Source organism: Bos indicus x Bos taurus, chromosome 4 (assembly GCF_003369695.1).
Source record: "Bos indicus x Bos taurus breed Angus x Brahman F1 hybrid chromosome 4, Bos_hybrid_MaternalHap_v2.0, whole genome shotgun sequence".
Lineage (NCBI taxonomy): Eukaryota > Metazoa > Chordata > Mammalia > Artiodactyla > Bovidae > Bos > Bos indicus x Bos taurus.
The window spans coordinates 7,588,593-7,615,712 of record NC_040079.1 but is presented as its reverse complement, the minus strand read 5'-3'; the positions used below and the strand labels follow the sequence as shown (position 1 = coordinate 7,615,712).

Here is a 27,120-nt window from a genome sequence, read left to right as displayed (position 1 = left end):
GCTGGGCCCCGAGTACCCATCTGTGGAGCACTCCCGGTGACTCGTGAGAAATCGGGACCACCTGGGTTCCAGAGCGGAGCCGAGCGACGCCGAGCAGAAGCCCGGTGGGGCACAAGTGGCCGCCGGGGCCGGCAGGGGGCGCGCTGCCGCGGCTTGCGGGCGGCGCGTCTAGGCCCGAGTGGTCCCCGGGGTGCGCTCGGTGCCCACAAAGCGCCAGCTGAGGGGTCGCCGCGGGCCCAGCGAGTGGGGCCGAACCCGCCCGCCACCCGAGCTCCGCCGCACGGCCGCCCGCGTCTCCACCGCGTCCCCGCGTCCCGAGCAGGCCGGGCCCGACGGGCTAGCGAGAGCCCGGGCCGGGGAAGGCAGGGCCGGGCGCGCGCCGCCTGCGGAGAGGCCGGGGGGCCGGCCTGCGTGGGGCGGCGGCGGCGACTCCGGCTCCGGGCCGGACAGCGTAGGGGCCATGGCCGAGGCGGCCCCCGCTCCGGTAAGGGCGGCCCGCGCCGCGCTGAGCGCAGAGAGCCCGGGAGGGTCAGGGCGCCTCGGGCTCTGAGACCCGGACCCAAGGGGAGGCGGGGGGAGGGCGGGAAGCCGGCCTCCTGTCAGGCGCGGGGCCCCGGAGTTGGGCGCAGCCCCGACGACTGAGCAGAAGACGCCTCTCTCGGGGTCCCGCCGGCAGGGGAGGGCCCGGGAGCGGGGGGGACCCCGACGCCGGGCATGGGTCTGGGACCGCTCGCTCTCCGCTTCCTGCGGTCTCCGCACCTCCGTGCGAGTCCCCGTCTCCCCATCCCGTTTGGAGGTTTGCAGCAGAGACAGCCTCTTACCCCAATGGGAGGAATGAGTTCAGAGACAGTCCCCCCGCCTGGTGCCAGCCCCGCTTGCAGCCCCGCTGCAGGACACGGGGGCAGGGGAGGGTGGTGGCTTGATTTGATGTTTTCATCAGCTGTTCTCCAGCCCTGGGAGCGGACCCCACAAGAGTCACCCTCGCTGCAGCCCCCGACCCCCACACCCCCACCCCTACCCCGAGCCTCGTGCAGCCACAAATGCGGGGTGACGGCAACAGTTAGGTGTGTTGAAGGACCGCGGGAGCGCAGTGATCCCCAGTGCCCAGCGCGTGTCGGGGGATGCCGGACACACAGGAGGCCCTCTGTCGGGATTGCAGAGTGCTGGTTTCCGAGCGCGGGATTACCTTCTGCGTGTTTATTCATCCAGCGGATGTTTACCGCAGGCCGGCCGCGGGGCCAAGCCGGCTCTATCCGTGGCTAAGCCAGCCGCGCTGGCCAAGACCGTCCCTGCACACAAGAGCCTCGTGAGAACCAGCCAGGGACGCGTCAATACCAGGACCGGATAGGGAGGCCCAGGATTTGCCAGCTAAGAAGCCTCTGCGCACCCCAAGTTCAGCCATTGTAATGGCTCAGGAGCCAGACTGGCCTACTGAGTTGCTAAGTGAGAGGAGGAAAAGGGGAGCAGCAGCAATGGGGCTGGGGACGGAGCAGAGGGGACCTATTTTTTCCCTTTCGGATCTTGTTTTTCCAATATGGTAGAGACGATCGTGTGTCTGTGCTAGCCCTGTCCAATAGAAATATAATGGAAGCCATATAGATAACCTTAAATTTTCTAGTAGTCACACTTTGTTATTTAAATTTATTTATTTATTTATTGCCAGACCCTCTGCAGTGAAAGCTGCAGAGTTCAAACCACTAGGCCGGCTGGGAATTCCCAGTGGTCACATTTTTTAGAAGTAAAGAGAAACAGATGAAATGAACTTTCATGATATGTTATTTAGCCCCGTGCATACAAAATATTTTAGTATGTAATTAGTATTAAAAAATTATCGATGAAGTTTTACATTTGCCTCCTCATAATACGTCTTCGAAACCTGGTGTGTGTTTTATACTCACCGCACATCTCAATTGAAATGAGGGCATTTCGGGTTTTCAGTAGCCACACGTGGCTACCATATTGAACAGTGCAGGTCTATCCCATGGAGAAGACTCAGGAGGGATTGAAATATTGACTGTAAAAAAGAGATAAGATCAGTGTATTTTAAAATGTGGAAGGAGGTGGCATTTAGAGCACAAGGGTTTGAGAAGGATGAATCTTTTTCCTGAGGGAAGGAAAGAAGAAAGCATATATACTAAGCGACTGATGAATTTGAAGTGAGGAGTGTGAAGAAAAAGAAGAGAAAGTTGAGAGAGACTCCCCCCATTCCCACTCTCCAGGGTCTAATTACTCTTAATTCTCCAAGTAGGAGGTCATGTCATCTCCTGAGAGGCAGGGGCCTGCAGCAAACAGGAGGCTTACTGCTCAGCCTGCAATCCCTGAACCAGCAGTGTTGGCATCACCTGGGAGCTTGTTTAAAATGCAGACTGTCAGTTTTCCTCCCAGACCTACTGAGTCAGAGTCTGCATTTTAAGGGGATCTCCAGATGTGCTCATTAGTTTGAGAAGCACTTTACACAAAGTTGAAGAGGGCCAGGGGCTTGTAGTGGCCAGTATGGTGGAGGGGGAAGAACCAGGCAGTGTGGTGTCCCTGCTGAGCTTAGAGACCAGGGGTGTGTGGTGACACCAGTTTACCCTGTTATGCGACTTCATTTCCTTGGGCTTCCCAGCCTCCTTCCAGGAACAGAGAATAAGAACAATTGATTCAAAGCCGGAAGTTAGCCGAGCCGCTGAGGCAGAAAGACAGAGAAGTGAAGGGTTGAAGTTAGCTGAAATGATCAGCCAAGGAAGAAAGCAAAGCCTGGAGCAGGCTGGTAAACCAGAAGCAAATGGAAGGGTCAAGGGTTCAATGGGATCGCAGAGCAGGTGAAAGAAAAGTAAGGTTGTGGGAGCCAGAGAGATCAGAGGTTGTGGCCAGAGAGTAGGTTATCAAATTCATAGCCAGAAAGCTTTGCAGAGATATCCTCCTCCAACCTCCTCTGTTGTAGGAATTTCATTTTTTAAAAAAACTACACTGATGTTTCAAAGTATGCTCAGTGAACGGGGGAGGGGGGAGCCCGTTATTTTCTTGGAAAGACCTAGTTCCATACTCATTTATACAGACCAGTTTCCCTTCCCTAAAATTCTATGTTGGTTCTAGTTCTGTCTGCCCTCTGGAGTAACACAGAGTGGATCAGATTAAACAAGTCTGTTCTGCCTTTGGTTTTATAACCTGCAAGTATTAGAAAAGAGCCACTGTGTTTTCTCCACATGCAACATTCGTAGCTTATTCAACTACTATTTCATGGTGTGGCTGTGGTTGTCAGCTAGGTGGTGGACGGGCAGGAGCTTAATTAAGTCAGTAAAGAAGGGGTCTATCAGAGGGCACGGAGCTCGGTGAAACCTGGAGAGATCCTGGTGCGCTTCGAGCTTTTGCGGAGGCAGAGGATGCCACCGCAGCCTGGCCCCTACGGGGCTGGCTCAGGGCCTTCCACCCCAGGGAATGCCCCAGGCCACTGCTTGATCCAGTTTCACCTGGTCACTGTCTTAGCTCATCCACCCCTGAGTTCTCTTGCCTTTTGGTGCCACTGAGCTCCACAAAGATGAGGCTTAAGCAGGCAGTACTAAAGCTGTACTTAGAGTAATCGCAACTGGCCACGGAAGCAGTGCTTATCTGATTTTGCTTTGGATTAGGGCCCCTTCTAACACTAAGTGTCTCCTCCCATCTCCCCACTGCGCACAGACTTCCGAATGGGATTCCGAATGCCTTACCTCCCTGCAGGCGCTCCCTCTTCCCGCAGCCCCAGCGGCAAATGAAGCTCACTTGCAGACCGCGGCCATCTCCCTGTGGACAGTGGTGGCGGCCGTGCAGGCCATTGAGAGAAAGGTGGAAGTCCACAGCCGGCGACTGCTGCACCTGGAGGGCCGGACGGGGACGGCAGAGAAGAAGCTGGCCAGCTGTGAGAAGACAGTGGCGGATCTCGGAAACCAGCTGGAGGGCAAGTGGGCTGTGCTGGGGACCCTGCTGCAGGAGTACGGGCTGCTGCAGAGGCGGCTAGAGAACTTGGAGAACCTGCTGAGGAACAGGAACTTCTGGATCCTGCGGCTGCCCCCGGGTATCAAAGGAGACATTCCAAAGGTAGGCCTTGCACTTGGACGTGGGGAGTGCAGCCCCTTGTCCTTGCTGTTGTTCAGTCGCTCGGTCATGTCCGACTCTTTGTGACCCCATGGTCTGCAGCACGCCAGGCTTCCCTGTCCTTCACCATCTCCCGGAGCTTGCTCAAACTCATGTCCATTGAGTCTGTGATGCCGTCCACCTGTCTCATCCTCTGTCGTCCCCTCGTCCTTAGACTGTTAGTAACGGGTGGTCTTGGTCAATCAGTGAGGCTGGAGGAACCAGAAGTGGCTCTGTGTCTGTCTATCTGGGAAGCATTCCATGTTCAATTTACATGTTCTGGTCATGGGAAATGTCAGACTTCAAACTGGAAGACTCTTCTTAGCCCAAAGCTATCCGGCAGATGGTTTTTTTTTTTTTCTTTCTCCTACCCATTATCCCCAAGTCAGTTTTTTTCTGTATTAACCTGTCTGCTGCAATCTTGATTGGAAACAAAATTAAATATCATTGAAATCAGTCAATTTGAATTTGTTGGGAATCCTGGTTTAAAAAAAAAAAAAAAGAGGACAGAGGAATGAGATGTAGAGTCAAATGGTTGGTGTGAAGATGGGGGGCTGTCTGTGGGGCTGGGATCCACGGGGGGCCTGTCCTTCACTCTTTACAAGGTGCGCTCTAGTGCTTGGGCCCAGCCTCTCCAGAGGGAATAGCCCATAAAACAACAGGAAATAAACGCCATTCTTGAGCTCTGGAAGACAGAGGCAGCTAGTTTCCAAACATGCCTGTTTATTTATTCATTCATTCAACAAGTATGTCTTGAACACGTACTGTTTGCTTGGTATCTAGTTCCTGAAGGCACAGCAGTGAACAATTCATGCAAGCTCCCCTGGAGCTTAAATTTTACGGGGAAAGACGGTACAAATAAACAAAATAAATCCATTTAAGTGCCTCAGTGAAAAATAAAAGTGTTATCTGGTGATTTCTTTTTTAGATTGGATGTCAGAGAAGGTCTAGTAAAGTATTTAGGCTAAGAGTAAATGACAGGAAGGACCCTAGTGGGAGAAGGTCTGAGCAGGAACGTTCCAGGCAGAAAGAATACCTAGTGCAAAATCCCAAAGGCACAAACAAACTTGGATCGCCAAGAGGAAGGAAAAAGACCAACTGGCTGGTGTGCCGTGAACAAGTAGAGCATGTCCAGAGACACGGGGTGACTCGTTAGGGCAGGGCTTTTCAGCCCTGGTTCTACAGGAGTCATCTGGGAGACTTTGAAAATTCTGATGGGCATCATGGCTAGATGTTCTAACTTAGCAGGTTCAGGATGGGGCCTAACCATTGATCTTAAAACTCCATAAATGATTCTAGCATGCGATTCTGGTTATAAACCACCAATGTAGGGCCCTGGAGACCAAGGTGAGGAATGTGGTCTTTATCTGAATTAGAATGAGAAGGTTGGAAGGTTTTAAGTGGAGGAGTTGTATCTGGTTTATATTCTGAAAGAATCTCTTTGGCTGCTACCTGGAAAATGGCTCACGGGGGTAAGAACAGAAGCAGGGAGAAAAACCCTAAGGCAGCTGTCAGGGCAGGAGGGCCAAGAGCAGCTTGGCTGAGGGTAACAGCAGTGCAGGGGGAGACAAGTGGGCAGATTCAGGATGTTTTGATGGTGAAATTGACAGTAAGATTTACTGATGGGAATTAGGGAATGACAAATTAAGAACAATACTAATTGTAAATTTACTGCATGATAATTTCTGAGCACTTACTGTTGTAAGTACTTTGGTTACTTTCATAAGAAGCCTAACTTGCCCAAGCTCATACAGTTAGTAAATATAAATAGTAGAGTTAGATTGTGACACAGTTGGCTCCAGAGCAGGTGCTCTTAACCACAGACTCTCGGGTTTTTGACTTGGAGGTCTGGGGGGATGGTGTTGGCGTTTACAGAGGTGGGGAAGGAATTAGTGCCCCTTTGGCGGCGTTAGGTTTGATATGCCTAGGATATGTTCAGGAATGATGCTAAGCAGTCTCTGAAGCTCAAAGGTGAGAAATATTTGGAAATCATTGATGTGCAGATTGTATTGCAAGTTATGAAGGCAGAAGCGATGACCTTGGGAGAGAACGTGGAGAGGCAGGACAAATGAGTCCAAGGGCCAAGCACCAGGGGCGGGAGTGGTGGCCAGTGTGTGGGTCACAGGGTCAAGGGATGGTGGTCGTGTGGGCTGATATGTTGCTGAGAGGTCTAGAAAGATGAGGATGGTGAATGTAGTTTGACAGCACAACTTCACCGGGGACCTTGCAGGAGCTGCTGCAGGGCAGAGTGGGGGATAGAAGACTGAGTGTGGGGTGGGGAGCACACAGAGGAGATGGAGACTCCGTCAAGGAACAGGTGAGCAGCTGGCCGGGAAGGTCAGAGTCAGCATCTGAGAGAGAACCTTCCCCTCTGTATTTTGTGTGTGTACCTGAGTGCTTCCTGAATTTCTTTGGAGTAATTTAAACTTGGTGTTGGGCTATAAGAATAGCAGAGAAGGTAAGTTAAAGTTACTTACTGTCTTACATGGGTAAATGAATAACATTTAAACTGTCCCTCTTAAACTTCCAATTTGTATATAAAATAATGTGATTCCTCTCAAAGATTACTTCATGAAATTAAAATATATAGAAGATTTACTAGATTGAAATATGGGCCATAGGGACACTTTCATGTCCTTGATTTGCTGAAAATCCTCCTACTCTGCCCTTGTTTTTGAATGTCAAGTTCAAAATAATTCTCCCTCAAAAATTGTTTCTTAATTTTCATTTTTTGAATTGTGGTAAAATATGTGTGACGTAAAATTGACCATTTTAGGGGAGGGGGGTAAAAGAAAAAACATTTACCATTTTAACCATTTTAAACAGACAGTTCAGTGGCATTAAGTACATTTCCCTTGTTACGCAGCTATCACAAGCATCCATCTTCAGAACGTCTTCATTTTGAAAAACTTTAGTGATGTACCTATAGATCCTCCCAGGACCCCCTCCCCTAGCCCCTGGTGACCCCCGTCCTGCTTTCTGTCTCTGTGAATCTGTCTGCTCCAGGTCCTCATCTAGGTGGGCTCATACTGTATCTGTTTGCTTGTGAGGGAGTATTTTCCTGGGCATGACACCTTCCAGATTAATCCATGTCCTGGCAGGTGTCAGAATTATCTTTTTAAGGCTGAGTAATATTCTACTTCTCTCACTGTTTTAAAGGCACCAGTCCTTTTTTTCATTACATCAAATGCCATTGGTGAAAAGTTTAATAACAAATCAATTCTCGTTTGTAAGAAATATTTTTTTTTCTCTATCTGGAAGCTTTTATCTTCTGTTTGTACTTGTTATGTCTTGGGTGTAGGTCTTTTAAAATTTATGTTGGGCACTTGGTGTCACCTTTCACAATCAGAAGACTGATTTTCCGCTCTGGGAAATTTTATTCTTGATTCTGTTTTTACAGTCTTTTGTTTCCCCCGTCCACATTTGTTTTTCTGTCCTCTTTGTGGATTACTGTTTGACAGATGACGGATGCTTGTCTTTGTCTCTTTAACTTTTCCTTCATATTTTTCACCTTTTAAACTGGAGTTCTGTTAGTTTTCTTTCCAGCCTTTCTGACTTTTAACAATTACATATTTAATTGTAAAGAGTATTTATTTTCTCCTTTTTAAAAGCAGCCTGAATTTTTCTTTTTTAACGGATGCAATATCGAATGTCTCTGGGAATATGTGTTAGAGCTTTTTAAAATATATTTTTTTAACCTAGGATTTTTTTGTAGTGTATGTTCATCTCGATGCTGTTAATTTTACTTACTTATTCATTCATTCATTTATTTTATTTCTTGGCTGCACTCTAGAGCACAGGCTCTAGGCACATGGACTCCAGTAGTTGCTGCACGTGGGCTCGGTAGTTGTGACTTGCTGGCTCTAGGGCACGTGGGCTCAGAAGTTGTGACCTGTGGGCCCCAGTGTGTGCAGGCTACAGTAGTTGTGGCACACGGGCTCATTGCTCCACAACATGTGGAATCTTCCCAGACCAGGGATTGAACCCGTGGCCCTTGCTTTGGCAGGTGGATTCTTAACACTGTTCCACCAGGGAAGTCCAGTTTTACTTTTTTTTTTTTTTAATTTAGCTACACTGAGTCCTAGTTGTGGCTCGCACTCTTAGTTGTGGCATGTGGGATCTAGTTCCCAGACCAGGGATCGAACCCAGGCCCCCTGCATTTGTGAGCTTGGAGTCTCGGCCCCTGGACCACCAGGGAAGGCCAGTTTTACTTTTTTAATATTGAGTAATCCTTGGTTGGTTGTTCATATTTATAAGTGAAGGATTTGATTAATAGGGTAATTAGTGGAACCTTGCATTTTTCTCTACCACCGTGTCAGTCTTTTTAAGCAAAGGATCTTTCCTTTTCACGAGAGGCTCTCTCCTTAGATGCCCCATATAGGTGGGCTTTGCTTTAGGGTGCCATGCACGGAGCAAACAGGCAGTGCGGGGGTCACCAAGAGGCCAGGAGTGAGGCAGGACTCTGAGATGTCAGCCACACCGGGATGGGGTAGGATGGGCCAGTATGGGTACTGTCTCCAGACAGGTTTTTAGATTTCTTTAGAGATGAAGTCTGGGTTTCGGCTTTGGGGTAAATGCTTCTTTACCAGGGCTGATGAGGACAAGAGAGGGGGCCCTGCTGTTCCAAAGATAGACCTTCAGACTGCAGTTTCTAACCACTGTTACTCCTACTCGGTGTCTCTGCCAGCTTTGAGCTTGCAGTTCTCTGCATTCCTCGCTGCAGTCCCTGTGCGTTGTCAGAGACGCCGTTTCCTTGTACCCAGGCCCCAGCACTGGCGCATCCTCTAGGTCTCAGTGAGAAGCTTGTCAGAAATTCTGATTGGGGCATACCCTCTCCTTCTCATTCTTGGTACTGTTACTAATATTTAGTCGCTCCTGGTCTGACTTACTGTCATTTCAATGGAACTTGGGTGGGAAAGGAAGTACATGTGTGTTAAGTTCACCATCTTGAACCAGAAACCCATCCTGATTCTTCATTTTGGTCATCGTTTTATCATATGTGTTTCTGTTGTAAACCTTCACAAATCTTTTGTGTAGTGAGGTTAGATAAAACTTGACTATTGAGTTCATCTACATTTGCCCTCAGCTTGATTCTAGATGCTGAGCAGGATGTGAAATGAGTAGTTTATGATGCTAGTAGCTCCTAAGGAACAAAATTTATGGTTGATGACACAGATGAAGCAATTAGAAAATGTAACTGCCTCACAGAATTGTATAGACCTTTGTATTTTAAAGGATATTGAAGTTTATGAAGATGAGTATCTTTTTATTGAATTTTTTAATTTGGGGAGAAAAAAAATACACACACACACACACACACACATATGTATCAAATTACCAGGAGTCTTTCTCATTCTCTTTCCTTTTTCCATAGCATCCTGTTTTTATTTTATGGATTTAATCTCTCTCAAATCCTTATGTTATTACTAGTAAGGTTTTTATAAAGATTCTGTTGCCTAGGTATTTCTATTTTTTCCACACTCATCCTCCCCCTCTTTTCATTTTAGTCTTTCTTGATCATGCTGTAGGATTTCTCAGTGGTCACTGATACTTAAAAGTTAATTCATACTTAAGAATAAAACTGTGGAAAGCTCTCAAGTGGGCGAAGGAAGAATGAGCCGTTATGATGATGGCAGAAGTAGAGAAGCTTTCCACTAGGTGACAGTGCCCACACCTGGTACCTTAATACCCCAGGCCCCCCTTTGGTTTCTCTACAGAAAGACATATCCATTTGCCTACGGATAAGCTCCTAGCTTTAGACAGCATTATGCTGGAAGGTGGGGTTCCTTATGACCATTCCCTTCATGCAACTTGACTCTAGCTAGGCAGAATCCATAATTGTTCTCTGAAAGCATTCTCTAATTTTCCATGCTTAAGTGTTCTTCCCATTCCCATTAGGCCTGTTTATAACCTACCTATTAGGACTGACCAAAGTCCCACCTTTTCTAAACTTAGTCCAGCCTCTTTATAGCTGTTTCCAAAATCTGTTGTCAAGGTCATTAAGCTGAATATAGTCGTGTACTTCTTTTAGACTGAAACTGTATATTTATAATCTTGCTGCTTAAGATAAGCCTCGTACTTCACGGATATTCACTATAGGCTCTGTTCTGTGAATTAAACACTGCTTTGCATTTGTACCTCTCTCTATTGGTGACTAAAACTCACAGCCTTAAAGTTTGTCACAGTGAAAACATCATCAACTCTTAGAAGTTAGATCTGTGTCTTAAGTCTTGCCTGTATCCTTTTGGCATCTCACATAGGTTTTTTGTAACTAGTAGACATATATATATAGTTGGAGAAGGAAATGGCAACCCACTCCAGTATTCTTGCTTGGAGAATCCCACGGACAGAGGAGCCTGGCTGCCTGGCTACAGCCCTAGGGGTGCACAGAGTCGGGCATGACTGAAACCATTTAGCATGCACACAGGCATGTAGTAGAGATGTGTTTGTAGTAGAGTGATTGAATGCGGTGAGAGGAGCTAACCCCAGTGTGTCATAATTGCAGGTGCCTGTGACATTCGATGATATCTCCATCTACTTTTCCACTCCAGAATGGGAAAAATTAGAAGAATGGCAAAAGGAACTTTACAAGAATATCATGAAGGGAAACTATGAGTCTCTCATCTCCATGGGTGAGGCTAAGTTGGCACGGTTTGAATGACGGGACAGCATCTCCGAGCAGTCTCAGAGCAATCCCTTTTCCTCCAGTGTCTTCATTTCCCTCTGTCCTCATGCATTTCTGGTTCCAAGCCAAAGATGTCCAATTCACCCTTGCTAAATAGGAAGTCACAGTTTCTCCTTCTGCCAAGTCAGGGGACAGAGGGTGAAGTTCAAGGTTGTGGGTGTGCCAGCTGCAGTGATCTCCATGGTGTCCTTCCTATTTATGGCCTCACGTCTCCTTGCTGAGGCGCCCTCGCTCTTACTCCATGGAGGCAGCAGTCCATGGGCCTCGCCTCTCCTCGCTGAGGCACATGCACTCTTAGTCCATGGAGGCGGCAGTCGGTGGGCCTCGCCTCTCGTTGCTGAAGCGCCCTGCTCTTACTTCATGGAGGTGGCAGTTGGTGGGCCTCTCCTCTCCTTGCTGAGGCACATGCACTCTTAGTCCATGGAGGTGGCAGTCCACGGGCCTCGCCTCTGCTCGCTGAGGCGCATGTGCTCTCACTCCGTGGAGGCAGCAGTCGGTGCTCAAGGAGCACACAAGCCTTTCCCACACATCACCTCTCCTCCCACTGGTTTCCCAATAGACACCGTCCATGGTTGGAGGTGAATGGATGGGGAGAGCGGTCTAGACCAGCTGTCCCCAACCTTTTTGACAACAGGAACCGGTTTCGTGGAAGGAGACAATTTTTACACGGATGGGGTTGGGGCTCATGTTTCAGGTGATAATATGAGTGATGGGGAGCAGCATATGAAACCTCACTGGCTCACCGGCTGCTCACCTCCTGCTGTGTGGCCCGGTTCCTAACAGGGCACAGACGTACCAGACCAGGCCTTGGGGACCCAAGTGATAGACTCAAAGAAATTCCCTGGGACTGTGGGCCTCACAGCCTTCCGTTCAGCTTCGATGGCCATTAGTTGGCATCCTCACTGATCACTTGTCATACCCTCTTTCCCATTTTCCTCTCGTAGATTATGCCATGAATCAACCCGATGTCTTATCTCAGATTCAGCCAGAAGGAGACCGCAATACAGAGGACCAGACTGGGCCAGAGGAGAGTGGGATTCCCACCGACCCCAGTGAAGGTGAGTGGAGGAGAGATATCCACTCTTTGTCTCCCTTTCCTGGTCAGAGGTGATAGCTCGGAGCAAAGGTAAGCAGGGGCTTCTGGAGGCTCTCGGTCCTAAAGCAAGGAGACTGTGAATGGGTCAGCAGGCCCTGGAAATCACCTTGTCCAAAGCCTTCACCCGTCAGTAGCACATGCCTGAGAGTATTGAGGGAGCATGTGTCCAGCTGTTCAGAAGTGTTGAGGGGCTGGGAGTCTGCATGGTCCCTCAGGGATGCACAAAAAGGGCAGACCTGATGATGTCCACCTGGGTGAAGTGGATTTTTGCCCAGTTTGGGAGCCAGTTATCACTAATTAACTCCCCCTAGTTTTTTTTTTTTTTTTGGTTGGCAGCTATTTGATATTATGGGGGGAAGACTGCTAGCCCAAGTACAGTTGTTATTTCTCTCAAGTCCCACCTGTTACCAGAAAAATTTCATATAGATTTTGTTTGCTAGATAGAAATTTCATCCTCCAGACATCTCTGTGAGATGAACATCTCTGACAACCCACCCCTATTCCATGCACTGGTATTTTTTTCTAGCATTTTACTATGAAATTTTCAGTCAGAAAAGTTGAAATGATTTTGCAACAAACACTGAGAGACCAAGCACTTAGATTCTATCACTGACATTTTATTCTGCTTCCTTATTACATGTGTGTCCATCTCTGCATCCCTCTGCCATCCATCAACACATCCTATTTTCTGTGTATTTCAAAATCAGTGCAGATAGCAAGACATTTCCTCCTAACTAGTTCAGCATGGATATCATTAACCTCGAGTTCAATGGAGAAGGCAATGGCACCCCACTCCAGTACTCTTGCCTGGAAAATCCCATGGACCGAGGGGCCTGGTGGGCTGCAGTCCGTGGGGTTGCTAGGAGTCGGACACGACTGGGTGACTTCACTTTATTTTTTCACTTTCCTGCGTTGGAGAAGGAAATGGCAACCCATTCCAGTGTTCTTGCCTGGAGAATCCCAGAGACGGGAGAGCCTGGTGGGCTGCCGTCTATGGGGTCGCACAGAGTCGGACACGACTGAAGCGACTTAGCAGTAGCAGCAGAGTTCAATATTTGTTTATATATTTTGTGATACACATTTTATATACAATGAAATTCTCAAATCTCAAGTGAACTTTCTCTGAATTTTGAGGAATGTATGTCTGCCACACATTGTTTTTAAGAATGTGTAGGTGATTATATTTAGGCAGTGTAACAGATTGAATTTTATTAATCTCTATACCTTGGATATAAATAATGAGTCTAAAATCATATCACAAGTAAAGATGGGTTATTTGATTGCAGAAAAATACCTGACATAGACCTCAGTGAGAGAAAATGAGGATGTCATTTTATTGTTTGGGGATGAATGGAAATGGTGTAATTTGGTTTTGTGATGATACCTGAAAGTTTCATTTAGCTGCCTTTTTGTCAATTTGTTTTTACCTTGGTTTTCAAGACTCCATTTTTGGGTAGTCACCTTTTATGCTTTAATATACTTTTACTTAAAATTAACAGTGTAAGCATTGAATTTATTTAATACTCTGGTTTTAGTCTTTAGAATTTTAGTTTGCATTGGTAATTACCAGCCTAGTTTTTTACCTGAACTTAAAGATAGGAGTCATAGAATTTAGACTGATTAATATATAGCATTAAAAAAAATCATGCATGTCTAACCTTTAGAACCCTTAATATTTTCCCCCTTTTAGGTTTAATTATATTTTCATGACTTTTTATTCATTTAATTCAATTGTTTTCTTTTGGTTGCTCAAATTGTCAACAACTGACTTTTAAACTATCTCCTATGTCCTTTCAGTACTGCCTCAGTACTTGTTTTCATAAAAAAAAAAAAAAAAAAAAAGTTCCAGACTGTGTTGGAGTTTCCAAGACTTCTACACTCAAGTAATTCGCTGGGAGAACACAGGCCCCAGCATATAGCCATGCTTAGGGCTGAGATTTATTACAGCAAAAGGACACAAAACAAAATCAGCAAAGATCAAAGGTGCTCAGGATGCAGTCTGGAGGGAACTGGGGGCCAGCTTCAGGGTCCCCTTTCAGTAGAGCCTCATAGACCACACTTAATTTCTCCAACAACAAGTTGTGGCAAACGACATGGAGTGTCGTCTCCCAGAGAGGCTCTCCAGAGACTCAGCACCCATGGCTGGTCCCATAGGCCCCCTCTGTCTGGCATGTACCAAGATTCCAGACTCCCAGAATGGGAGTGGATCTTCAGCATAAACCACAATGTAGAAACAGCTGAGACCCAGCGAGGCACTCTTAACATTGAGGAGAGCTTGAGATCAGTACATGGAACTACTGGTCAGCCAAGGGCCAACCTTGGGAGCAGGCCTTCCAAGGACAGGCAGTCTCAGGCCTGCTGTGTTGACATGGGGCTACTTTAGATTTTCCTTCTCCTAACCCATTAAAAACGTCCTGATTCCTTTCAGTGGAGAATAGTGCTAAGTGTCTGGTCGTCAAGGTGCCTAACAGACTGTCCTCGTGGATGCCAGGTGGATACTAATGCTGGGCCACTTCAGAAACAGGACTAATCAAATATTTTTTTCATTGATTATTCTTCACTCTGTTTATATCATTTTCCCCATCTTGTTCTAATAGGAAAAGAAAAGAAGAAAAACTTCTCATTATTGAGCAAGCAGCTGTCCTCTTCTTTAACATCATCATCTTTTTAAAGTTAAAAAATTTTTTTTTAATTTTATTTATCTATAGATTTTTGGCGGTGCTGGGTCTTTGTTGCTGTGCTGGCTCTTCTCTAGTTGCAGCCAACGAGGGCTGCTCTCTAGCTGTGGTTTGAGGGTTTCTTATTGCCGTGGCTTCTCTGGTTGCAGAGCACAGGCTCTAGGGCACTCGGGCTTCAGTAATGGCAGCTCCCGGGCTCTAGAGCACAGGATCAGTAGTTGTGGCACAGCGGGTTAGTTGCTCCTCAGCATGTGGGATTCTCCCAGATCAAGGATCGAACCTGTTTCTCCTTCATTGGTAGCTGGATTCTTTACCACTGATCCACCAGGGAGGCCCTTCAAAATTAACTTTAACATACTTTGTAATTTGTTAGTAGTATGTTTATATTAAAATATTGATGTATTTTTAGAAACAATTTTCTAAAATATGTTTGGATTTTATCTTTATTTCTTATAAGCCCATAATTTATTATCTTACTCCATTTTAGAGCTTTAGAAAGAACTGTGCATTATAATTAAGTAAAAATATATACAGGTAGAATAGATTTGGGGATAGTAAGGATACCGTGTGGCACCCCTTCTTTTTATGTCCAAATATCTTGGATTTCATTTTATATTCTGTCTTAGTCACCATTATCTGAATCTGATGAAGAAATTATTATTCCTTCCAGGGAGCAGTCATTGGTGCCTCATATCTTGGATAAAATTGCTTCCAATTAGTAGAAAATAGTAATGAATGAGAGAATGCAGAAAAATATAAACCTGAGATTTTCTGAAATTCTTCTTCATTACTAGGGCCAAAATGCAGACCAGCTCTGTGTGTGTGTGTGGCCATTATTTGGTCACTGATAGTTGTAATATTGAACTCCAGTATTTTAGAATTCTTTGGAGAAAAGCCTTAACCAAGAAGTTCAAACAGAATAACAATCAAAAGCCCATTATCTAGCCCGTCTTCTAGTTTGGAAGCCATGGACCTGAGCCAACATTCTAGAAAAGTAAAGTAAATTCATTCCCAAACTTGCGGTCCTGAGGAGACTTCTTTGCTCATTGATTAGGGTCCATGGCCCTTATCTCCTTTGTCACTGGTCACTCTTGTCCAGCAAGACCATCTTTTCCTAGACAAAATCAGTGACTAAGACATCCCAATATGGTAAATCTTTATTTTTGTTTAGCCTACATGCAGACAAGAATTACCCGGGAAATAAAACTTAGCTTAGTACACAAATACACAACATAGTCACCTGCTGTGTTACAGTTCCAGATCTGCTTCATGAAAGTTGCAAAAAGAGTTTTGTATCTTTACCAACGGTAGTTTCGTGTACCAGGCATTTTCATTGTCTGCTTAAGAATTCATAGCTCAGCATCAGTTCTAACTCACTCAGTTCATAACACCTTTGTACACATCCCAGAACCTCAAGGCTCCAGCTCCTTCTCAGACAGCTTGGGCCCTACCTGCTTAAAGTACACATGATAACATTCAACCAGTGTAGACAATTAATTTTATATTTTCTTGTGATTTGCCTTTCTATTTTAACCACCTCTCGAACCTAAAACCTCAGCATTTCTTGATTTCCTCTTACCTGATCAGTATTTTCAGTTTCTCTCTTCTCTAGCTTTCCCCAAAGCCTGCTGCTTGCATGAACCAGTGATTTGACTCTTCTGTGTCTCTTTAAGTGTCCACTGTTCGGGCCCCCCAGGCCTGTGAGGGTGTACTCCAGGTCCCCTTGTGACTGGGCCAGCAGTTGCCCTTCTGTCACCAGGCAAGTGACTGCATGAGGCCCCCTGACCACTCCAGTTCTCCTGCTCCTTTCATCTCACTTCTAAAGGTACTCAGCCCTGCACTCCCACCACTCCCACCAAGTGTAGTAGACACAGCCATGTTCCCTGCGCCCAGTGACAGCAGTGCTAAGACCCAGTTATTTAATAAAATAAATACTTACGTCGTTGCACTAATCTAGTTAGTTAAATGATGGGAGGAACTCATTTTAGCATCAGTATTCAAGAAGACCCTGGGTTACTTTCCCGGGGTTCCCCAGGTTCAGTGAAGGCACACTGAACCAGTGACGGGAACAATAGCCACCCCATTTCTAGAGAACTGCCTTGGTGTTTCAGTCCTCCTCAGCTTTTATGGTTGGCTACTGACTAATACTGTAACAAACAACTGGAAAGAATCCACATGCCCATCCGGGGGAGATGCTGAGTGCACAGTGGTGCAGCTACAGAGAGGAATGAGGAGGGTCTCTGTATAATGCTGGAGACACGCATCCCAGAATATATTGTGAAGTAAAAAAGGAAGATCCAGGACAGTTGGTGTAGTATGCCTCTTAAAGAGGGAAAAAATGAAGATGTATGGAAGATTAAAACAAAAGCCAAGGAGGATGGCTACCTACACAAGGAAAGAGACTAGAGATGGAAGCTAGATCTCTTTGAATGTATTTTATACTTTTGATTTTGGAGCCTTGTAAATATTTTACATAGAAAAATAAGATATAAAATCAAACACATGCTGAAAAAACTAAACTGTATACCACAAAACATCGAGTCCATATTTTTGTTAATAATACTGGTATAGTTTTGAAATGTACATTCAGATAAAGCAAACATTGTGCAGTGTTATTAGGAACCAAGATTCCTAGGATAAGAGAGAACAGATACAAGTATTAAAGCAGTTAAACACTGTAGTTTTAAATATGGTCATAAATATTAATGTACATTCATTATATTTGGTTTTTCTAAATGGTATTTTATAGCTCTGTCTATTGAAAAGACCTAGAAGCAGTGACAACCTATTAACAGTTAGTGTCCTTATCATCCAGATTATGGTCTCTAAATTCCATTTCTCAGATTATTGATTGTGTGCTTGGAGCGGAAAACATATCAGATGAATCTGGTCTAGTTTGTTATACCAGAAATGGACGAAACTAGATATTTGATGATGTGAAAAGACATAGAACTGATCTGAAGGGGCTCCCCCTAGCCAAAAAGGGACAATTTGAGCATCAAAAAGAATAATGACTTGAACTTACTTCTGGAACAGAAACAGATTCACAGACACAGAAAACAAATTTAAGGTTACCAAAGGAATTAGTGGGGGGTGGGGAGAAGGAAATAAATGAGTTGGGATTAACATATACATACTACTATATATAAAATAGATAAACAACAAGGACCCACTGTATAATGCAGGAAACTATATTCAGTATCTTGTATTAACCAATAATGGAAAAGAATCTGACAAAAAATACATATATATATATATATATATATATATGTGTGTGTGTGTGTATAACTGAATCACCTTGCTGTATACCTGAAGCTAACACAACATTGTAAATTAATCATACTCAATTTTAAAAATGGTTTCAGAAAAGAATAATGACTGCAATTGATTGAAACTCACCAAATATATAACATTCTATGAGTTCATAATGATAAACTAGAGAAAAAATAGTCAAAACAACTTGAATCACATTTGGAGGTTCTAGAGCACCAACTCGTCATTTAGAAGACTGATGAATGAAGCAGTTAACATATATATTATATATATATGTTTATAATATATATAAACATATGTATAATATTTATAAAGTCTTGGAGGAAGATAAGGTTGGACTGTAGTTAGTACACTTCAGCCTTGTAGCTCAAAGTAGGAAGTGGGAAAGGCAGCCCACAATGTGTACAGAACCCTGTATTCTCCTGTCTGTCTGCATAACCTGACAGTCTGTTGGGCCTTGTCCAACCTCTTATTTCTGCTTTGTGTATACCTTTAGATCCCAGCAGTCTAAAATTTAAAAGGCATTGAGCAATAACAGTGAGTTCTGTTCATTCACTAGGAATAAAACCATAACCTGTATACAAGGCTTTTTTGATAAATAATATAGAGAGCTTGAATTTACTCTCTGGACCCTGTCAATGTGCCAGCTTGTTCTTTTAGGCCAAAAAAGGCTATATAGACCTTGGCTGGAATAGCAAGCACAGCTGTTTCTGTGCTGAACAAATGAGGCATGTTATGTGCAAAATCTTTAGAGGCTGTTCTTTTTTATTTTCCAAAAGAATCCCCAAGGCCTGAGGAACTTGGAAATACTATTCTCCCTACTCTCAGGGTTTAGGAAACAAAAACCTGTGTCATTAATAAGCAAAAGTAATATGTTGTCTTAAAAAGAATGTGACATTGGGAACCTGAAAAATGTTTCTGAGCAATCAGATCTGTGCTTAAACCTGATTTTGTAATTCTGATAATATATTTGTTTTTAAATTAACATTCTTAAAAAGTTTTTGGTCAGTCTTGTTTGTTTGGTTGTTGTTGTTGTTTCTGTATTTTAAAGTAAACCTTTGATAATATAGTGTTTTACTGTAAATGTTTCCTTACTGGAAATTTACTTAACCTCTGTGGGCCCCCTCTAACTTAAATGGAGAGGAGATCCTCTGCTTCCTTATCTCATAAAAATGCTGTGAGAGAAAAATATGAAAACACTCTGAAAGTAAGTGTGTTGATGAAATGAAAGGTACTCATGCTTCTAGGTGATTTCAGGATCTCCAAAATAAAAATTTTGATTTGTTTTGAAGGGTCGGGAAGGTCCCATGGAGAAGGGCATGGCACCCCACTCCAGTATTCCTGCCTGGAGAATCCCATGGACAGAGGAGCCTGGCAGGCCACAGTCCATGGGGTCGCAAAGAGTCGGACACGACTGAGCGACTATCACTTTCACTTTTCACCACCAAAAATAGTGAATCAAGGTGAGTCTATCATGGAAAGATTCATACATTTGGTTTCATTTTGAATTGGTTCTCTGGATGTTACATGTGTTTTTGTTTTTTTAAGCCTGATTTTGTTTTGTTGTTATAGTTAATTAGAGATAAATATTGGGGCAAAATGTAGTATTCAGCACACCAGCATGATTATTTCCACTTTCTGAGTCAAGCCCTGAAGACGTTTCTCTCCGCCCCGCCCCCCCCCCCCGCCCCCCCCAAACAGAGCCTGGCATTTCAACATCAGATATTCTGTCTTGGATTAAACAAGAGGAAGAGACCCAGGTTGGTGCCCCGCAGGAGCCCAAGGAGAGTGACATGTGCAAAGGTACCTATGCTGGTGAGTACCGAGCCACCCAGGCTCAGGGTATGTCAGACCACTGAGTAGAAACCGCAGAGGAAGTGGGGTTGTGGAAGCAAGGAAGTGGGTGAGGAATGAGAAAAGTGGGCGGGGGGAGGCTTGTTCAAGTAAGAAATGAAACTAAAATCCAACTAAGATAAATTTTAAGTGAGAAAACACACTCTTAAATGTGAAGACAAATTAGAATTGTCAGAGGAAGGAAAAGAAGTGCACACGGATGAAAAGTATGAGGGGAGAGAAGGGCAGAACATTGGAGGGTCACGTAGAAAGGGCCGAAGTGGGATGGGGGTGGGGGAGACAAGCCAAGGCACCAATGAGGGTGTTAGTGTTAGTGAGGAGCTCTCCCTAAGGACAAAACCATGACAGGAGAAAGCGCCTGTCTTCTAAGACACTTAGCGCCATCTGTATTTTGCCATCTGAACAGAAGAGAATCTCAAGGTCAGAGGAGACACAATAGTTCATGCAACTGAATGCAACCTATTTATCTTTTGTGCTCTGTGCTTAGACCCTGGAAAATAAAAATTAAAAGAGAAAAAGAGTTTCTGCTCTTCCAGAAGTTTTGTTGGAGGGACACATTTCAGTACTAGGCATGCCTATTATTGAACATCAAGGGTGAGTGGGATGGATGACTTAACTTATACACAAGAAATAAGGAGTCTGGAGGACATTCCATCAGTTATCCTTTAGGTATTTAGATAAAGCCTGAGAAGGACGTGAAGCTGGAACTGGCCTTAGAAAACCGGTACCAAGTGTTTGGGTGTAACCCAGGAAGCTGGGAAGAGAGGGGTGCATTCTACAAAAGGGAGGGCAGGGTGAGCAAAGATACAGGAGCAGAAATGTGTACTGTATTTTCCAAAAGACAAAAGGACAGAGAACTATATTGAGGGGTTCATCTGACAGAGTAAGGAGGAACAGGATTAGATAGAACAGATGAGTTTAGGCCTGGTCACAACAGGCAACAGAGAACACCTCAGAGTGTGCGTGCCAGGAATGAAACAGTGAAAGTCGCTGGAAAGACAGATGCTAGGGCCCTTCCTGTCCAAACGGAAGCACCGCAGAGGCTCGGTAGCGAACTCTCCGGTGATGGACCACGAGCCCTGCAGACACCCTGGTGGTTTTCTCAGCCCTTTGCTGACTTCCTGCTTTGCGCCAGGCAGGGACCCGGGAGAGCTGCGGGGAGCCTGGGGGGTGGCCGGGGGTGACCCTGAGCCCTTTCTTGCAGACGAAGAGCTGGTCATCAAGGCCGAAGGCCTCGCCAGAGCCTCCCTGTGCCCCGAGGTGCCCGTCGCCTTCTCTTCACCAGCAGCCGCAGCTAAGGAGCCGTTCCCAGACATGGCCTTCAAGAGCCCGCAGTCTGCACCCTTGGCGCCGTTTGGTCGTCCAGCCACCGACCTGGCTGAGGCCTCGGAGGGACAAGTGACCTTCACGCAGCTGGGCACCTACCCGCTGCCGCCCCCAGCCGGGGAGCCGGTGTTCTCCTGCCACCACTGCGGCAAGAGCCTCAGCCAGGACCTCCTGCTGACCCACCAGTGCGGCCCCCCGGGCGAGCACGCCGCCCCCTGCGCCCAGTGCCCCAAGCACTTGCCCACGCCAGCTGACGGCGGCCCCCCAGCCCCCGCCCGCGAGACGCCCCCCACCTGCCCGCACTGCGCCAGGACCTTCACGCACCCGTCCCGACTCACCTACCACCTTCGGGTCCACAACAGCGCCGAGCGCCCCTTCCCCTGCCCCGACTGCCCCAAGCGCTTCGCTGATCAGGCGCGCCTGGCCAGCCACCGGCGAGCGCACGCCAGCGAGCGGCCTTTCCGCTGCGCGCAGTGCGGCCGCAGCTTCAGCCTGAAGATCAGCCTGCTGCTGCACCAGCGCGGCCACGCTCAGGAGCGGCCCTTCTCCTGCCCGCAGTGTGGCATTGACTTCAACGGCCACTCGGCCCTCATCCGCCACCAGATGATCCACACGGGCGAGCGTCCCTACCCCTGCACCGACTGCAGCAAGAGCTTCATGCGCAAGGAGCACCTGCTCAACCACCGGCGGCTGCACACAGGCGAGCGGCCGTTCAGCTGCACGCACTGCGGCAAGAGCTTCATCCGCAAGCACCACCTGATGAAACACCAGCGCATCCACACTGGCGAGCGGCCCTACCCCTGCGCCCAGTGCGGCCGCAGCTTCCGCTACAAGCAGACGCTCAAAGACCACCTGCGCGCGGGCCACGGGGGCGGCTGCGGCGGAGACCGGGACCCCTCTGGACCGCCGCCGGACCCCCCTGGGCCCCTCCTACCCGGGCTGGAAGCCTCGGGCCTGGGCGTGAACCCCGAACGTCTGGAGGCCAATCAGTGGTATGGGGAAGGCAGTGGGGGCGCGGTTTTGTAAAGCTGTCTCCTTTCAGGGTTGTCTGTGTGGGCAGGGTAGGGGAAAGAGGAAAGCCCCGCCACCTCTCACCCCGCGGTAAGGACTGCTTGGCACGTCGAGGAATGTGGGGTCCTGAACACTTGACAAGAGCCGTGTGTGAGTTTCGGAACTTCACAAGAGCACCACGTTGCGAAACCCAGGAAGACCTGGAAGAAAGCCCAGCTTCCCCATCTTTTCAAAAAAAAATATGACCGAAGCAGAAGTTAGAAGAATGTCGCAGAGGTTGGAAAGCAAGGTTCAGCCTCTGATAATCCATCACAGGTTAATAAGTTGAGAGTGGTTGAGCTCTATGTAGAGTCAGGTGCATGGAAGAGCCTCCAAGCTCTGAAGCCCACCGTGAGGCAGAGAATGTTTGCCCTAACCTTGCTCACTTCCTTGGTCGTGTGATGGCTGCTGGAAGCCAGTACCCAAGCCCTCCCCCTGCTCCTGCTCCCCTAGCAGAGCTCCAGTGTCCTGCCCCGCCCGAAATGATGACTCAAGACTGCCTTCCTAGGTCTCCCGGAGTACTCATTCTAATATATTTTGTTTAATATTGAGTGAGCAAAAATCTTGATGTTAAAAGCTTCTTAAGGAGAACAGTTCTTTCATTAGCTTAATTTGAAGCATCCAGGCTTTTACTGCCATTTAAGCTACTAGAAAGCTTTGCCAAGGTCCTAGTTAAGAACTTGGAGGCAGGATATGCAGCCCCAGCTTTAAAAGCTAGAGATCCCAGAGAAGTGACAGAACAGCCTAGAGTTTGTGCCTGAACCATGTTCCCGAGAGCCACTATATGCCATATTCTTCCTATCATTTCCAAGCCAGTAGGCTGGCTTTTCCATTCCTGGTGTCTGATATTCTGACAATCATCAACGGAAAAGGCTACAGCACCTTCTAGAAGCATTACAGAGTCCTGGAAAGTGCCCAAGGCCTCTCAGCTTTTGCTTCCTCAGTGGTGAGATGACAGTTACAATGCAGCTTTCTTGAGCCGGCTCAACCCCCCCGCCCCCGGTGATGGACAGATTGAGGGGCTTCATAGACCCCTGAGAGCTAAGCACCAGACGGGGCAAGGGCAGCCTCTTCCGCTGGCTTTGCTTCTGGGGAGATTTGCCACCATGTGTACCTTTGTAAGGGTCGGTCAGTCACCAGGAAGCATCTGAGCCTGGTCCCGTTCCTAAGTGACTTTGCAGTCTAGCCACTTTCCCTTTACAGATCTCACATTTTCATCTGCAATGCAAGGCTGGTGAAAGGGAAAAAGTGAACCTTTAGGATTAAAAAATATATATATTGTGGTACATTCCTTCTGCCAAAATCCTATCTATCTCTGGTTGTTATCCAAGGAAAGCAAAACAAGACAGCAAAATCAAGGCAGAGATGTTCTTGCTGAAACTTGCCTGAAATCAGTTTGATTTGTTGTTGACTCGGTTGGAGACTGGGATAGAAGAGAAGCGCGCAGAAGCCCCAGGTCCTGAGCAGAAAAGTTGTTTGTACCTCTGGTGCTCTCCTGTTTCCCCGGAACCTCCCTATGGTGACTGGGACAAGGTCTTTGAGCATTTAGGCAAGGCACTCTCTTGACGAAATGATACAGGAAGGACCCGTTTTCCCCGTCGTCACCCAGCGCACACTTCACCCTGCCTCGTTAGGTGTGACTGCACTAGGAAAAAGTGTCAGCCCAGCTTTGCTCCTGGGAGGGTGCTTCCTGAACATGCTGCTTTCTGGATAATCACAGGTATAAAATATCTGCTCTGTGACATTCACAACACCACGCGTCACAGGAGCCCTAAGAAATGTGTGTGAGACCTAGTCCCCTGTCATTACTACAGTTGGAAGGCAAGGGTATGGAACACACCACGAGAGATGATGAACAGAACTTTGACATACTGGATTGAAGAGTTTTCTAGCTAGAATCTGGATCCACTACCATGGAAACGGGGAGCCCTGGGGATCTCAGTCTGAGTTCCAGCTTCACGGGTAACCACCTCCCCACCAGGAACTCAAGACTGAGATCAGCTCTGGTTTGCGTGTCCCTAACGAAAAAGAAGAGTCACAATGCTGTCCCCCGTGGTGAGCTCCCTTCTGAAGAAACGGACTTGCACGTTCTCCAGGGTTTGCCGGAGAAGGCACCCCTCCCTGCACTAGATGCGGTGATGGGTAAAATGACCTGGAGAATCCTTTTACTCGAAGGTTTCCTGAGGACACAGAGCTTATTAATGAAAGAGACCTGGGGATTGAAATACTGCAGAGAGGTCCCACAGTCCCTGTTGCAAGGAACTCTAGCCACAGTTTGGCAAGAAGTGAAGAGTTCACATACCCACGAGGCAAGAGCCATGAAGCTGAGTGAAAGGGAATGGCAGGGTCCAGCCAGAAAGATAGAAGTGGAGGTTATCCAACTGTCAACCATGAAACAGACCAGGGTGCAGCCACTGTACCTTCTGGTCTCCTTTCCCTCCACAGTCTTCTCACCATGTAGAAATCCAGTCCGGGTCTAAATTAGAATTTGTTTGCTTGAGATGCAAAAGTGGATAAGTGGGAAAAAAAAAAAAAAAGACCATTGGGAAAGATAAGTCCAACAGAGAGGTTCCAGTGTGTGGAGAAACTTGGCTCAGCAGGGGCTTCTGAGACAAACCATACCTTTAACAGAATCTGAGGATTGGTCATCCCGACTGGGCTCAGTAGGAAGGAAGACTGAGAAACGTGCGCTCCATCAGTCTGCCCTCTGGCCGGGAAGTGTGTACTGTCACACATCAACAGGCACCATCTCCGGGGGGGTGGACCCAGCTGTTGACTGTAACCAGATTCACGCTTTGCTTCCTTACTAGATTTTTGTTATCACCGTAAGATGAACCTCTGGTTCCGCCCCCCATGTGAACCTAAATGGAGTTGATCGTCTGGAAAGTGAAAGAAGATGACTCTGATCTTTCTTGCTGGGTGTTTGTTACTAGAATGCCCTGGCCGGGTTCTGGCTGCTTTATATAGCTTCCTAGCAGTGCTTTACAGAACTTCCCTCACCATTAATAATAGCCTGCAGACTTCCCATTGGGGGACTCCGCTGGGCTTCTTTGTGGAGCATTTTAAAATATTTGGGTATCCATGGCTATCTCAGCCAGAACCAGACTCTAGAGCTTACCCGGGAGTAATAAATGTTTACTGTCTCAGTCTTAGAAAGTCTGGTTGATAAGAGAGAACCCGAGTCCCTTTATATTTGTGCATTCCAAATGGGATGGAGAACCCACATTTCCGCTCACATGTCATTTGGAGGAGGAGCAGAACACACTGGGTCCCCGCCCCCCCCTCCCCCCCGCCCCTACCCTATATCCTACGCTGTAGCTTCTTAGACAATAAAAAGCATCCTCCTCAGCTGCCTGAGGACCACTGAGAAGCAGGGAGGAAAAGTGAGATTCTCCCAGAATGCTTTCCCAGACCAGGAACTCTTACCATCAGTGCCGTGTTCTCTGCTCTTGGTGGAAACCTTTGACCCTGCTCTCTTCACCCTACAAAGGAAGCAGTCTTCTCACAGGGTTTTACACAGAGGACATTCTTTGACTTGGGAAGTGTCAGACTCTTATAAGCGGAAGATCCTCCAGGTGGGGCACATGGGCGGGAGATGGGGGCAGGGAGTGCTCGGGCCTCACAAAGACATGTCTTGTGGGTTAATGCAGCTTAGTGGTGTAGGGCGTGGGTTTGGTCCAGACCTAGCGAGTCCTGACGTCGTAAGAAGTGACATAACAATTTAATCATCGTGAGTCTAGTTTTCCTATCTGTAACATAGAATGATGCTAGGTCTTGGATGTGTCAGGGTTTGGGGGGAAACTGTGAAAGTACTTGGCACAGAGCCTGGCACACAGAGGTGTCAGATCGGCAGCGGTCAGGAAAGGTGCAGGCCAACTGGAGAGGGAACTGAGGCCATGCTGCGGAAGCGCGTGGCCACTTGATGACTTAGCTCCTGCCTCCCATCTATTGCTTCCATTTAGCCTGTTCTTTTACCTATTCTGTATCTCCTGACTCCCTTAAGTTTGTGTGTGCCGTGACACCAGCTGGTTCAGATTCTAAGGTGGGGAATCTGGCCCTTCTCTTGCTATGTGTGTGTGTGTGTGCTCAGCTGCATCCGACTCTGCAACCCCACGGACTGTAGCCCACCAAACTTCTCTGTCCATGGGGTTCTCCAGGCAACAATATTAGAGTGGGTTGCCATTTCCTACTCCAGGTGATCTTCTCAATCCCAAGGATCAAACCCCTATCTCTTGCATCTCCTGCATCTACAGGCGGATTCTTTACCACTGCCCCGGGGGCTTCCCTTCCTTTTTCTATACCAGGCCACAGAAGTCTCCAGCCTGCCCTTGGACTCCCTGCCCTTGGGTCAGGTGCTCATCTTGGCTTAGTCAGCCATGTCAGGAGGGAGGGTCCTAGGTCCCTCCACTTGATCTGGGGTTGGTAGACTCTTGGGAATGGGCAGACGGTAGGGCGTTTCTAGTACTGCCTGGAGAGGAAAGACTCTGCTTCCCCTGTGTCGGGCTTCCTTGAAAGACTTCTGCTTCGGCAGCACAGTGCAGACCAGAGCCCATGGCCAGTACAGAAAGGACCTGGAGGATGCTATTGCTGTATCTTGCAAAAGAAGTAATTTGTTACTTTCTGGGGTGTTATTCTGCCTTCCCAGCCAGGCTCCACTTCCTTTTCAAATAGGTGACTCAGGCCATAATTCCATCTCTACACACATACACAATGACTTTTGTCACATTGCCTCTTGAAAACAAAAAATTACTCCGCCCCTTAAGACCAACCCCCACTGAAGAATGCAGAGAGATACAGTCAAATCAGAGAGGACTCAAAAGCACCGTCCTGCAATGTTCCTAAAATTGCCAGGTTACATTTCAAATAAAATATCTGATAAAACCTCATTGGGCTTTGTGGCTTTGTGTCTGCTATTAGCAAAGCCAGCATTTACTGAGAAATCCTGCAGCTGATCTAAAAATGAAGCTACCCAAGAACTGGGGCCACGTCTTGTGTGTCCCTCCTGGTGCCGCATGCTGTCAGGAATGTGGATCCTTGATGGATTAATATGACTGTGCAGTAGGAAG

At 47.0% G+C, this 27,120-nt stretch overlaps 1 protein-coding gene across 2 annotated transcripts; it reads left to right on the top strand.

The window, feature by feature from the left end:
• Nucleotides 1–248: 248 nt before the first annotated feature.
• On the top strand, nt 249–26,940 carry ZNF398 (zinc finger protein 398). Of its 2 annotated transcripts, none has more exons than XM_027538714.1 (6): nt 249–484; nt 3,661–4,056; nt 10,598–10,724; nt 11,722–11,835; nt 19,526–19,639; nt 20,883–26,940. In XM_027538714.1, exons 1-6 carry the CDS (start codon nt 461–463, stop codon nt 22,028–22,030), a joined length of 1,923 nt encoding a protein of 640 aa, XP_027394515.1. In that variant the 5' UTR covers nt 249–460; the 3' UTR covers nt 22,031–26,940. The 2 variants fall into 2 exon arrangements, with proteins under 2 accessions (XP_027394515.1, XP_027394516.1); XM_027538715.1 differs by having other exon boundaries at nt 402–484; nt 3,700–4,056.
• Nucleotides 26,941–27,120: the final 180 nt, after the last annotated feature.

Coding starts and splice junctions, on each gene's coding strand:
- ZNF398 (XM_027538714.1), top strand. CDS start 461: ATGGCCGAGGCGGCCCCCGCTCCG. Junction 10,725..11,721: donor TGAGTCTCTCATCTCCATGG/GTGAGGCTAAGT, acceptor TTCCTCTCGTAG/ATTATGCCATGAATCAACCC. Junction 11,836..19,525: donor TCCCACCGACCCCAGTGAAG/GTGAGTGGAGGA, acceptor CCCCCCAAACAG/AGCCTGGCATTTCAACATCA.